General features: G+C 41.2%; 1 protein-coding gene across 2 annotated transcripts in view; it reads left to right on the top strand.

Moving 5' to 3' along the window:
- Nucleotides 1-15,267, top strand: part of EP300 (EP300 lysine acetyltransferase) — a 97,001-nt gene that overhangs the window by 23,942 nt on the left and 57,792 nt on the right. For both annotated transcript variants that reach the window (XM_027772739.1, XM_006150739.2), the window contains exon 2: nt 7,646-8,283. In XM_027772739.1, the coding sequence (XP_027628540.1) occupies nt 7,646-8,283 (638 nt within the window). The remainder of the gene's footprint in view (nt 1-7,645; nt 8,284-15,267) is intronic.

The raw sequence follows: 15,267 nt of genomic DNA, 5'->3' as shown, positions 1-15,267 counted from the left end.
GTGGCTTGAACTCACACCAGGCGCGTGTGCATGCGTGCCCAAGATCCTGAGAGGAGGAGGGACTGCGGCGTGGCCATCCCCCCAGGGGGTGAGTTCTTGCTTTCTTTCTCTCGCCGTCTTTCTGGCAAGCACACGTGCCTTATAGCAAAAACCTCTCAAAAAAAAGAAAACTGTGAGGAGAATAAAGTGTTTTAATAGTAGAAAAGGTAATTTAAGTTAATAGTAGGAAAGCAACATTGGCAGTGGAGCCAAGACAACTTGTAGGGGCACTTAGATGCCATAAGCAGTGCCGGGTTAGCTACTTCTGATGGCTAATGGCATTTAGGAATCATAAATACAGAACTTCAAGACAATTAAAAGTTGCTTAGAAGTAATAAAAATAGTACTATGACAGTCAGAGATATCAGGTGAAATATTAGGGTCTTTTTGATGAAGGTCAAAGTATAGCTTTTATTTTTAAAGAGGGAGTTTTGTGGGATAGGCAGGTGGCAAGGAAGTTAAGGGCGCTGGACTCCCACATGGTCGACCATGGTTTGAGTCCTGGACCTAGTAGCTTGCTTTCTCGCTTCTTTCTCTCTCTCTCCTGTTCTCTCTCTCTCACTCTGTTCCTCTCTAGTCAAATTAAAATAAAGTTAAATAAATTTTTTTTCCCTGAAAGAGTTTTGTTACAGGGTGCGTGAACTCACTGGACAGACCGACAAGAGACAGAAAGAAAGAAATCACCCCAGGAGGTTAGGGGATGGCCACGCCGTAGTTCCTTCTGCATTCTCCTCTCAGGATTTTGGGCATGTACACACACACGCCTAGCTTGAGTTTCATGCCTTTAGGTCTGGGACTAGAACTATGGTTGGCCATGTTGGAGTCTAGTGATGTAATTATTACACCATCTGCTGGTCCCAGCATATATTACTTTTTAACATAGACTTCCAGATATTATCTATGTAGTAGCTGAAAATAAAAGGCTGTTTTTTGTATTTGCTATTTTTATTTTTAACTTCAAGTTTCTGTTATAGGGCAGATGGGCTTGCCAGAGAGAGAGTGAAGAGAGAGAACTCACCCTCCATGGGGGATGGCGACCTGTAGTCATTTAACCCCTTGGGATTCTAGGCATACTCTCAATCACACGCACTTGGCTTGATTTTCTTCCTTCAGCGTCTGGGACTCAGGGACTCCAGAGCCTTTACCCCCCACCCCACCCCACCCCCCCAACAGATTATGTGCTGGTCCTGAAAATAAAAAGGTTTTAAGTAGGGATAAATTTATAAAGTTGTAAATACCCAGTTAGATATAAATCATTACAGTATGCAGTTGTAGAACTTCTGGAAACATGTAGCTGTTTTTTAATATCAGCTATGACATACTAATTAACATTAGCTAATATTGATTATTACCTAATATTACTGATCTAAGCCTGTAGTAGTTGCTATGGGAAATGTACATAAATATTTACATGACACCCTATTCACATACTTACAATTTGGTAAAGAAGTAAAGGTACACATGCTCAATATTTAAATATTGTATCCCCAGAAAAGTCACAACACATTTTTGCAGAGAAAAATACAGCATGATTTTCTAACAACCCAGTGTAACAAAAGATAGAAGATAAGTTGTGCATAATTGAGGTTGTAACCAAATGAGCTGTCTTGGAAAACACGAGTATAAGGATCAATATCTTTGACTAGAAATGGAGTGTATCTCTTGTAGTGGTAAGTTTAGTTAGATGTATTGACATTAAATTGGGAACCAGCAGTTGGCGTAATGGCTGTATTACTGGACTCCCATGTGGACGATCGCAGTTCGAGTCCCAGACCCGGTGGCTTAAACTCATACCAGGGATGTGTGCCCAAAGTCTGGAGAGGAGAATGGAGGAGAAGGGATTGCAGTGTGGCCATCTCCCCTGAGGGGGTGATTTTTCGCTTTCTGTCTCTCCGACTCTTGTCTTTCTGGCAAGCGTACATGCCCTACGCAAAAACCTCTCCCAAAAAAAGAAATTAAATTTAAGGAACCGGGAGGCGGCTTGGTGTGGTTTGGGTGCATAGCTAACCATGATTTAAGACCCAGACCTGGTGGCTTACTTTCTTTGTCTCTCTGGTAAGCACATGTGCCCTACAACAAATTTTAAAATAATAAATGAAATTGAATAAAATTATTTTTTAAAGAGAGATATTTGCTATAGAGTGCATGTGCTCCTCAGAGAGAGACCAAAAGTGAGAAATCACCCCCCCACATCCCCAGGGGAGATGGCCACACCACAATCCTCCCTTTTCTATTCTCCTCTAGGGATCTTGGACACGCATGTACACAGGCATATGCACCCAGCATGAATTTTAAGCCTCCTGGTCTGGTACTCAACCTGTGGTTGGCCCTGTGGGAGTCCATTGACATAACTGTTATACCACCTGCTGGTCCCGATAAATACTTTTTTAAAATTCAAAGGACCGCAGTTGATGTGGTGGTGAAGGCGTTAAACACCCATGTGACCGACCACAGTTCAAGTTCCAGATCTGGTGGCTGGAAAACCACCTTGGGTGCATTTGCACACTTGTTCCAGAATTGCAAGAGAACAGAGAAGGGATTGTGGCAATGGCTATCCATCCCTCCTGGGGAGTGATTTCTCATTTTCTCTCTTATCTCCCCAGTGAGTGCATGTGCCCTGGGGAGATAAGAAAAGAGAGGAGCCAACAGGTGATACAGTGGTTAAGGGTGCTGGCCTCCCACATGGATGACTGTAGTTCAAGTCCTGGACCTGGCAGCTTGCTTTCTCACTTTGTTGCTCTGTCTCTCTGGTCAAATTGAAAATAGATTAAAGTTAAATAAAATAATTAAATAGAAAAAGCCCTTCTTACGTTTATTTCCACTGTTTTGCCGCTGTCTGTTTTACAGTGAAGCCTAATTTGGTAACGTGATTTTAAAATGTTTACATGAATATAGGGGACAGCAGTCAAGTATATAGTAGGTTTGGCTATTGTATAGATTAATGTAAAATCCTCTCTCAGACCTAGAGTAAGACTTCTGTGTTACTGAGGTCGGTTAGCCTGTGATTAATTCTGTGCTTGTTACTACGGTCTTCTCCTGAGAGTTTTGAAAAAATTAATTAGAATAACACATGTGATAGGCCAAAAACAATGCCGGGCACATTGAAAGTGCCTGATAAATGTTTGCTCTTATTATAAGCTAACCTGTCCCCTGGTAGTGTAATAAGTCCATTGATGAGTAACAATAATAAATTAGTAACATGTTCATAGTGTTTAATGTGTGTTAGGCACTGTTTGAAACACTTTACATATACAAGGAGTCTTCAGAAAGTTCATAGAAAACACATTAAGGAAGAAAGTATGCATGGATTTCAAATTTTTTTGCTCCAGAATTCATGCTTTAATTTTTCTGTGAACTTTTTTTTCTTTTTTTGGAGAGAATTTTGCTATAGGGCACGTGCGCTCGCCAGAAAGAGAGGGACAGAGAAACAAAAAGCGAGAAATCACCCCCCAGGGGGGATGGCCATGCCACAGTCTTTTCTCCATTCTCCTCTTGGGATCTTGGGCACGCACGCACACACGCTCAGCGTGAGGTTAAGCCGCCAGGTCCGGGACTCGGACCACGGTCAACTACATGGGAGTCCAGTGACAGCCATTACGCTAACTGCTAGTCCCTCTATGTACTTTTTGAAGTCTCCTTGTATTAACTCATTTAACCTTCACAAATAACATGGGAAGTAGGTAGTAGATATTTTAACTAGTATTACAGAGGTAGAAACTAGATTACTTTTTGAATAGTTTAGAATAATTTTGTCTGGTTCCCTTAAAAACAGAATTTTTATTGGCATTACATTGAATCATATATCTGTTTTAGGGATGAATTATTTTATGTTCTGAGGATTTCCAGTCATGGGTTTGGAATTGTATTCTTTTTTTTTTTTTTTTTTTTATGGAGAGGTTTTCCCTATGGGGGGCGTGCGCTTAGACAGACAGACAGAAAGCTAGAAATCACTCCCCATGGGGGATGGCCATGCCGCAATCCCTTCTCCTCCATTCTCCTCTTGGGATCTTGGGCATGCACGCACACACGCCCAGCATGGAGTTTAAGCCACCCGGTCCGGGATGCGAACCATAGTCAACTACGTGGGAGTCCTGCGACATAGCCATTACGCTAACTGCTTGTCCCTGGAATTGTATTCTATTTGGGTAGTACTGCTTTTGTACTTTACACATATTTTTATACATTGTCAGATTTTTTTCTCTCTTTTTTTTTTTTATGTTATAAATTACAGTTAAAAGTCATTTCTTGGGACTAGCAATTGATGTATTGACTATATTGCAGTTCGAGTCCCAGACCCAGTGCCTTAAACTCATGCCAGCTGGTGTGCATGCATGCCCAAGATCCAGAGAAGAGAATGGAGAAGGGATTGAGGCGTGGCTATCCCCCTTGGGGGTGATTGCTTGCTTTCTGTCTCTCTGTCTGTCTCTGTCTTTCTGGTGAGTGCACACCACCCTATAGGAAAAATCTCTCAAAAAAAAAAAGTCATTTTTTTTTTAAGAATTATTTTATTTAACTGTATTTATTTATTTTAATTTGACCAGACAGAGAGAAGGGGAGAGAAATTGGTTTGTATTTGCCACATTGTCTAGTTATCTATGCTGATCTCTATCACCAAATATTTGTTTTATTTATTTTTATTTTTATTTTTGGAGAGGTTTTTGCTATAGGGCGCGTGCGTTCGTCAGACAGATGGAGAGAGACAGAGAGATAGAAAGCGAGAAATCACCCCCCAGGGTGGGTGGCCACACTGCAGTCCCTTCTCCTCCTTTCTCCTCTCGGGGTCTTGGGCATGCACGCACACGCACCCAGCATGAGTTTTAAGCCTCCAGGTCCTGGACTCGAACCACGGTCAGCTACATGGGAGCTCAGCGACATAGTCATTACACTAACTGCTGGTCCCTACTTTGTATTTTTAATTGCCAGAGCATGTGCATTTTTTGAGGGTCACGGTGGATGGAAGCACTCCTCAGTGAGGCATGGTCATACCACAGATTTTGCTCTCCATTTCTCTGTCTTTTTGGGATTTGTAGTCTTGTACAAACACAAGCCTGATGGATTTCTCGAAACAACAGGACTGGGATTGGAATTGCAGTCACCTATATGAGATCCTGCTTCCTTAACTACTAGGCTTACAGCGATGGCCCTTTCTTGTATTTTTTTCTTGAAGAAGTATTTTATTTAACTTTATTTACTTGTTATTTTAATTTGACCAGAGAGGGATAGAGCGAGAGAGAGAAAGTGAAAAGGCAAGCCGCTAGGTCTGGGACTCAGACCACGGTCAGCCATGTGGGAATCCAGTGCCCTTAACCACCATGCCACCTGCTGGCCCCCTTTCTTGCATTTTTAATTGACAGATAATAACTGTATATGTTCATGGGGTACAGTGTGATATTCCAGTATATCTGTTTGGATGTTTTTTGTAAACTATTATATCATCTGTGCACTGTTCAGGGTTCTTTCCAGTTTTCTAATTACAATTTTTCTGTTAGTGCTCTGGCTAAACACTCCAGTACAAGGTTGAATAGAAGTGGTCATTACTGTCTCAGTCTTGTTCTGAATCTAAAGAGACTGCTATTAACATGGTTGGGTCCATTGTGTGTTATTTGCTGTCGGTTTTTAGGTTTTGACGGGGGTTTTTTAGTTTTTTTGTGGGTTTTTTTGTGGGTTTTTTTTTGTTGTTGTTGTTGTTTGTTTTTTTTTGAGAGGTTTTTGCTATAGGGCAAGTGCACTTGCCAGAAAGACAGAGACATAAAGTGAGAGATCACTCCCCCAGGTGTGCCCATGCCGTAATCCTTTCTCCATTGTCCTCTTGGGATTTGGGGCACGCTTGCACACGTGCCCAGTGTGAGTTTAAGCCACCGGGTCCGGGACTCGAAACACAGTCAATTACATGGGAGTTCAGTGACATAGCCATTTTTAGAATTATTTAATTTAACTTATTTCTGTTACTCAAATTTTACTATAGGGCATGTGCGCTCACCAGAGGGAGATAAAGAGAGAGAAAGGGGAAAAAAAAAAGCAAGCTACCAGGTCTGGGACTTGAACCACAGTTAGCCATATGGGAGTCTAATCACTACACCACTGCTTGGCCCTGATAATTTTTTTCCAAAAATTTATTTCAATACTCATGGATTTGGCTTGCTCTTAACCTTCCCATATCTCCATCCTTTACACTTTTATATTAAGAGTTATTTTATTCAACTTTATTTATTTTAATTTGACCAGAGAGGTACAGTGAAAGAGAGAGAGAGGAAAAGTGAGAAAGCGAGCCATGAGGTCCGGGACTCAAACCGCAGTTGGCCACGTGGGAGTCCAGCGCCTCCAACCACCATGCCACCTGCCAGCCCCACTCAGTTTTCAAGTTTCTAGTATTTTGTACCACCATCTCACCCTCCTTTATTTTTTGCTGGACTATTTTAAAGCAGTTCATAGCCATACCATTTCACCACGAATGTTTCAGTATGTACTTCTCAAGTGAAAATATTTATTTTTAAATTGTTACTGTGCCTTTGTCTCACCTACAGAATAATTTCTAAATATTATTTTTCTATAGTTTTTCTAATTCTCATTTCAGAATACATTTTTACACTTGGTTTATTGGAACCAAAATTCTGCTGTAATAACAGAAGGGACATATAGAGAAGTTATACTTAGAAACAAAGATTAATTGTATGCAGATTATTTAAGGGTATAGCTTGTCTTCAATGGATGGATTATTTTTTGATGAAATAATAATTTGTAGATTCAGGTATATGTAGTTACTAAAACAGTAATACCTTTTTCATGTTAAAACTATTTGGAGAATTGGGAACAGCAGGTGGCATGGTGGTTAAGGTGCTGGACACTCCCGCATGGCTGACCATGGTTCAAGTCCTGGACCTGTTAGCTTACTTTATCACTTTCCCTCTCTCTCTGTGTCTCTCTGATCAAATTAAAATAAATGAATGAATAAATACAATTAAATAATTAAAAAAAACTATTTGGAGAATTAAAAGAAAACTCAAACACTTCCATTTATATGATAGGTTAATACTGTCAAGAGGTCAAGCAGAACCAGGTTTTCCTCTCCAGGGGGTCATTTGGTGATTATCTGGAAACATCTTTGATTATCAGAAATGGGGTCGGAGTGTTGCTCCCAGTAAGTGGAGAGACCAGGGATCTGCTGAGTATCTCACAGTGTATATAATAATCTCCTCTCCCCTTCCCTCACAACAGAAAATCTTTCAGCCAAATGTTTGTAGGTCCAAGCTTGAGAAACCCTGTGTAATCTATAATCTTCAAAGGAGTTGTGTAATATTAATACAGTTTAATTGTCTGTCTTTTTTTTTATTATCAGTACAAATTTCCAGCAACTTGTTTAATGGATGTTATATTAACATTTAATCCTTTTTTCCCCCGTGATCTTATTTTAAATATAGTTCTTAAGTGTTTAATATATATTTAAACAAATAATGTTTAACAGTACAAATAATTAATATGTAGCAGTCCATGGGGTGAGGTTTAGAAATGATATTGTAACGCTTATCAACAATACAATACCAGAACAGGTCCTGATTTTGGTTCTCTCAAATTTAACCTTTATCTTATCTTTCCTTTTTGTTTTTAGATTTTGGATCTCTGTTCGACTTGGAGCATGATTTACCAGATGAATTAATCAACTCTACAGAATTAGGACTAACCAATGGTGGTGATATTAGTCAGCTACAGACAAGTCTTGGCATAGTACAAGATGCAGCCTCTAAACATAAACAGCTGTCAGAATTGCTACGGTCTGGTAGTTCCCCTAACCTCAACATGGGAGTTGGTGGCCCAGGCCAAGTTATGGGCAGCCAGGCCCAACAGAACAGTCCTGGATTGGGTTTGATAAATAGCATGGTCAAAAGCCCAATGGCACAGGCAGGCTTGACTTCTCCCAACATGGGGATGGGTACTAGTGGACCAAATCAGGGTCCCACACAATCTGCAGCAGGTATGATGAACAGTCCAGTAAATCAGCCTGCCATGGGAATGAACACAGGGATGAATGCTGGCATGAATCCTGGAATGTTGGCTGCAGGCAATGGACAGGGGATAATGCCTAATCAAGTCATGAATGGTTCGATTGGAGCCGGCCGAGGGCGACCAAATATGCAGTACCCGAACCAGGGAATGGGAAATGCTGGCAACTTACTGACTGAACCACTGCAGCAGGGCTCTCCCCAAATGGGAGGACAGACAGGATTGAGAGGCCCCCAGCCTCTCAAGGTAAGCATGCTTTGTTCCAGTGATGGAGAGTTTGAAATCAGTTACTGTTTAGTCTTCTTATGTTGTGTAGCATTTCCTGCATATTAATGGGTTATCGGGAAAGTCATGACACATTTTTGCATAGAAAAGTACGTCATGGGGGCCATACATTGGCGTGATGGTTAAGGCTCTGGGCTCCCACATTGCTAGCCACAGTTTGAGCTCCAAACCTGGTGGCTTGCTTTCTCACTTTCCCCTTCTCAGTCTCTCTCAGGTGAGCCCATGTGCCCTATAGCAAATTTTTAAAAATAATAATAAAACTAAATAATTTTTTTAAAAAAGGAAAATGTGTCATGACTTTCCCAACAACCTGATATATGCCAAGAATCTACTGTGTTGTCTCAAGTTTTAAGAAGTTCTTGTTGAATTTAAGTAAAATATTTATTTTACAACTGACTGGTATTCTATACCTTCATAGATTATTGTAGTAATTGCCAGCTAATTTTTGTTCTCTGTGATATGGAGTATTTTCATCTCATTTCTAAGTCCAGTTTAGTCTAGTTGTCTTCTAATAAAATTCAGTTTTGAGGAGCCGGCAGGTGGTGTGGTAGATAAGAGTGCTAGACTCCCATATGGTCTACTGTGGTTCAAGTCCTGGACCTGGCGGCTTCCTTTCTCACTTTCCCTCGCTTTCTCATAACTCTGTCCCTCTCTGGTCAAATTAAAATGAATGAATGAATATATAAAGTTAAATAAAATACTTCTTTTTAAAAAATACAGTTTTGAGATAACTGGCATACACTGTCTTCAGATAGAGACTTCATTTGTTCCCACTGCTGGGAATGTCCCTAGTATATTTAATGTTATTTTCTCCATTAGTTAATGGAGGTTAAATTGATTTGTGTACTGTGGAACCCAACTAACATGCAATTAGGGTGTTTCAGTTAACCAGGTTTTGGCTATTGTTGGAAAATATTTTTTTTCTTTCTTTTTTAATGTATAATTTGCATTTTTATTTTTTCCCAGAGGGCAGTTCTTCAGTCCTTAAACACTCAGCTCCTTACATGGGCTTTGGTGGAGGGTGAGGGGCAGCACTCACAGGTCTATTTTGGGGTGGGGGTGTTCAGCCCTTCCAAGCTTTACAAGGTCAGTTCCTGACTACCTTGCTATGAATGGTTCAACTTACACAGTAATGCAGCTTCACATTCAGCTTGGGGAGCACACAGGCATTGAAGACACTTGCTTCTCGGAGATGCTCCTTAAGGCTGTGGACTCTTAGGTTTCAGTAGACGAACTTCTGAATAGCCTTGTCCTTGGGCACACATTGGGCACAGTTTGTTCAGCGAAGAGGCTGCAAGTGGCCATGGCCCTTTTTGGCATGGCCATTGTTCCTTCTTTGCTTTGTCATCTTGGAAGCAAGGGAGCTGGGTTTATACTTTACCAAGTAGAGAAAGCCAAATGCATTTGGAAAGCATCTTTAGAAAGTTAGTAGAAAATGTATATTATAACAGTATTGTGTGTCCAGCCTGTGATGTGGTGGTCAAGGCAACTGGATCCCACATGGCCAATCATGTGGTTCAAGTCCTGGACCCAGTAGCTTGAAAAACACAATCAGGCATGTAGTACATGTGTGCCCAGAATCTTGAAAGGAGGGAGAAATGGAGGAGAGGGATTGCAGTGACTATTTCCCATGAGGGGGTGCTTTCTTGTTCTTTTTTTAGAGATTTTTGCTATAGGACATGTGCTTGCCAGAGAGACAGAGATAAACAGAAAGTGAGAAAATACTTCTGGGGGGTGGCCACACCACAACTCCTTCTGTACCATTCTCCTCTCAGGGTTTTGGGCACATGTGCCCAGCATGAGTTTAAAGTCACTGGGACTTGAACTGTTTTCAGCCATGTGGGAGACTAGTGACGTGACCATTATGCCATCTGTTGGTCCCAAAGGGGGTGCTTTTTCTCACTCGTTCACTCGCTGTCTTGCACTCATACCTTCTGTCAAAGTTTTAAAAGGGGGGGAAGGGACACTATGACAGATTTAAATATACCACATCTTTGGCCTTTTCCTAAAATAGGCACCTATAGTAGTAGCCAGTGCCTGGCATATAGTTACTTAATTGTTGAGAGGTTTCATTTGGAATATGGTTCTGAAGATGGATTAAATTTTCACAAGGAGTTGGGAATAAACTGTCTCTGTATGAAGAATAATTGAGCAGGCCTTAAGTCTTTTATGTTCTTGAGAGACTTGATAAGAGAGAGTACATGTGTGCCTTTAAGATATAAGGAAAAATCAGGCCAGCAAGTGGCGTGGTGATTAAGGTGCTGGACCCCCACATGGCCAACCACAGTTCAAGTCCCAGACCTGGTGGCTTGTTTTCTCACTTTCCCTCTCTCTCGGTCTCCTTCTCTCTCTCTGTCCAAATTAAAGATAAGGATAATAAAAAACAATTAAAATAGATCATTCTTTCCAGAAAAAACATATAGGGAAAAATCGAGGATGAGAAAGGTCACATTAAGGTATACTAAAACTCTTCATGTTTTGGTTTTGGTTTTGGTTTTTAGTTATACAGTAAAGAATATAGACATCCTAATTTAGGGAAGGATTCTGCTTAGCGTTCTCTACTCTATAGGTTCTCCCCTTCTGACACTTTGATGTTACTGTGTCATTGTGGTTTACTGAGAATATTTGGGATGAGAACAAGAAAAAAGGTGAGGTATTTAATACCTCTTCTAGGTTCTAGAAACATATATGTGACAAGATGAGCTCCTTGCCCCTTTGGTGTTCATTTCTAGTAGGGACAAAAAGAATGACTGATAGTAACCTTCACTGATTGGTGCAGTATTTGGTGAGTCCTAACTTTGGTGCTAGAGATGGAGCAGTGAATGAATTTAGTTCATGGACCTTACTCTACTGTACACGTGAGATCTAATTTTACTGTACAGCATATAAGTGCAATAAAGTAAAGTAAGGAAAGGTTCACAGGGACAATGCTTAAGTTGAGGGTAGAACAGTGTTGTAGTTACAATCTAAATCACATATTTCTTGTACCAGCATTGGTTCGGGAACTGTGATATAGTCATGAGCAAAATAAACAAAAATTCCTATCCTTGAGGAAATTCTGTTTTGATGGAGGGGGAATTTAAATACAAAAATTTTATTATTAGGGTCAGCAGGTGACATGCAGGTTAAGACGTCTGTATCCCACTTGACTGACTGTACAGTTCTAGTCCCAGACCAAGTGGCTTGAGAAACATGCTGGACATAACATGCACGTAAGCCCCAAATCCCAAGAGAATAATGGAGGAGAAGGGATTGTGTTTGGCCATCCCCCCTTAGGGTGATTTCTCCCCCACCCACCCACACCAGGTCTATCTCTGGCAAGGGCACATGCCATATAGCAAACTTAAGAAGAAAAAAGATTATTAAATGATTAGTTATTTATTTTAAGTAAGTCCCATTTACATTGATGCTTGTAAGACTCTTAGAACTATGCTTGATACATAAGAGACTTGAGTGTTTAGTATGTTTCTTTGTTTTTGTTTTTCTAATTTGCTAATAAGGTACATGTGCTCTGGAAGAGAAAGACACAGAGAGAAGGGTGAGGGGCAAGTGAGAAAGGACCTCCCAGGGAAATGGACATGCCTCAATTCCTTCTCCATTCTCTTGGGATTTGGAGCATGCACTCACACGCCCAGCACACCTTCCAAGCCACCAGATCTAGGACTCAATGCTTGCAGTTGCTCTTGTGGGATCCAGCTATCCCAACAACCATACTCCCGGCCAGCCCTATTTAGTAAGTTATTTAAAAATTAACAGGGGCTAGCCGGTAGTGTGTTGAAGGTGCTGGATCCCACATGGCTGACTGCGTTTTGAGTTCCACACTGGTAACTTGAAAAACCCATAGGGGGTACCAGCAGTTAGCGTAATGGCTATGTCACGGGATTCCCACGTAGTCGACTGTGGTTCACGTCCCGGACCCGGTGGCTTAGAATTCACGCCGGGCGCATGTGCCTGCATGCCCAAGATCCCAAGAGGAGAATGGAGAAGGGATTGCGGTGTGACCATCCCCCCTGGGGGGTGATTTCTCGCTTTCTGTCTCTATGTCTCTCTCTGTCCATTGAGCGCACGCGCCCTATAGCGATAAACCTCTCAAAGAAAAAAAAAGAAAAGAAAAGCCCATAGGGTGCATGCACACAGAAAATCCCAGGAGAAGAATGAGGGAGGGGGCACTGTGATATGGCCATCCCCCCAGAGAGTGATTTCTCACTTTCCTTCTTTTCCTTTCTCTCTGTCTCTCCAGTGATCACATGCGCACCCATGGCAAAAGGGAAAAAAATGTCCTTTTTAAAAAAAAATCAGGAGATTTAGGATGAGATACCTATATACAAATATTTTTATAAATCAGCTAACTTTATGTTGGATAGAAAGTCTTTTGTTTGTTTTCCTATTGGGAATTAAAATAAGGTCAGGGTGTTCAAATTGTTAGGCCACAGTTGCCCTTTCACCATATGAAATTCTTACTTTCTAGTCATCTTTTTTATTTGAAGAAATGGATGAAGTTAACTAATAAGAGCGTCATAATGGTGTGGGCTGTGGAGCTACAGTGCCTGGTTTCTGATTGGCTTTAGCCACTTACGTAGGCCAGTGGGCAAATCGCTTGCATTACCTCGGTTTTCCCACATGTAGAAAGGGAATTGTAAGAATAATGTAGTTCGTGGGTCACTGTATATGAGTTCATAGTGGGTGGCATATAGTCCACGCTAAAGCAGTAGCAGCAAGTGCTTAGTATTGTAGCTTTGTGGTGTCTTTAAAACATTTTTATGGAATGTTTTTAGGAAATGTCTATAAAGTTGGGATCTTTTAGATGTGAGTATTCAACTATAATGGGCAAGGTCAAATCAGTATACTTTGAATAGCAGTTAGCTGGCATATGGCACTGCTATAGAGATACCAGTTGGATTGATGTATAAATTTGAAGGAAGATTTTACCACCTTTTTATTTAAGAAGTGTTCATTAGTGTTTTGGATATTTATGAACATTTTTTTCCTTTTAAAACACATATGTTATAAGGCACTGCACAGAATAGAGAAAGTGGGATAGTGAGAAATCATCCCCTGTGGGGAAGGGCCATGCTGCAATCCCTTCTCTCTGGATTTTGGGCACCCACGGACACATACCTGGTGTGATTTTTAAGCCACTGGGTCCGGGATTCAAATCAGACACACATAGTTGACCATGTGAGATTCAGCTGCCTTAACCTCCAAGCTATCTGCTGGCCTAAATTTTTTCTTTGATATTAGGCTCATGCTCTCACCAGTGAGACAGACAAAGCTCCAGGGAAACTAAGAAATATCCCATCCCCACCTTCCAGCAATGGCTATCCCGCAGTCCCTTCTTCATTCTCCTCTCAGGAGTTTGGGCACATATACATACATATCTGGAATGTTTTTCAAGCCACTGGGTCCAGGACTCAACTACATAGTTGGCCATACGGAATCCAGCCACCTTAACAATCACTCCACTGGCTGACCCTTAATGATATTTTATGAAAAAAATTTTTAAGAAAATTTAATAATTTGTTTAATTAGACACCAGAGACCTTATGATTAATGAGACAAGATGTTAAACTATTATAAAATCGTATCAGATAGTATACACCTAAATTAGTTTCAGAGGCTAAATGCTGAGAAGCACCTGAATATTACAAGTAGTTCAATATGTGTCAGGGCCATTAATTATAACAATCATGTGAATAATTTTATTCCTGTTACACAGGTGATGAAACAATGTCTCAGGGGAGACCTAAGATAATTCCCATTAAAAAAAGAAAACTGGGGCTCCAGCAGCTGGTGTAGTGGTTGAGGTGCTGGATTCCCACATGGCTGACTATAGTTTGTGTCCCGGACCCTGCGGCTTAACTCACACGGGGTATGTGTGCCCAAATTCCCAAGAAGAGAATGGATTGTGGCATGGCCATCCCCCCTGGGGGGTGATTTCTCACTTTCTGTCTCTGTCTCTTCTGGAGTACACATGCCTTACAGCAAAAATCTCTCTGGAAAAGGAAAGAGAGGGAGGAGGCATCCCCTCTGCAGTGTTTTTTGTTTTTTTTTTTTTTTTTCCCCCTAAGAGATTTTTGCTATAGGGTGCACGTACTTGCTGGAGAGGCAGACAGAAAGGGAGACATCACTGCCTGGGGATGGCCACGCCACAATACCTTCTCCTTTTGGGCACGCACGCACAAGTGCAGCATGAGTTATAAGCTGCCAGGTCCAGGTCCACACTGTAGTCACCCACGTGGGAGTCCAGCAACATTACCATTATGTCATATGCTGGTCCCTCTTCTCTGCAGTCTCTTCCATAATCTTGCCTTAGTGATCACTGGCGCTCTCACACAGGACTTCCTGCGTCATTTCTAGATAGATCTGTAGTTGTTACCTTTCATGTACTACATGGCATCTATTGATAGATATGTTTCTATTTAGAGTTTATATACTTTGTGACTCATGAAATTGATGTTAAACAAAAACAGAAAAAACCTCTGAGCTTCATTTAGGCAAATGAGTATTGGCCTTAGGTGTAATTCTTTTCTGTCTCTTGCTTTCTCCTTCTCTTTCTCACTTTTAGTTTGTTCTAGTGCATGTGCAGGTGGGGTGAGCAGGTGCAATACAATCTCCATTGTCTTGGGATTTTGGACATGCATTCATACATGCCTGGTATGTTTTTCAAACCAATGAGTCCATGGCTCAACCATACAGTCAGCCCTGTGGGATCCAGCCACCTTAACCTTTGTGCCACCTGCTCTGTCTCTTTTAAAGGAGATAGGAGTGCTAATGATGCTGTCAGTTTTGGAGCTCTTCTCTAAATTGGCATCAATTTCTGATGGACCTGTTTGCCTTTGCTATGTGATGTCAGAGTATTCATCTAAGCAAGGTAGACATAGCACATGTGGTAGAGCACCAGCACATGATGATGAGACCATATGAGAGGCTCAGGTTTGAATCCTA

Source organism: Tupaia chinensis, unplaced genomic scaffold (assembly GCF_000334495.1).
Source record: "Tupaia chinensis unplaced genomic scaffold, TupChi_1.0 Scaffold000294_5, whole genome shotgun sequence".
In the NCBI taxonomy this organism is placed as follows: domain Eukaryota; kingdom Metazoa; phylum Chordata; class Mammalia; order Scandentia; family Tupaiidae; genus Tupaia; species Tupaia belangeri.
The sequence above is the reverse complement of the archived record's forward strand: the minus strand, read 5'-3'. Positions and strand labels throughout refer to the sequence as shown.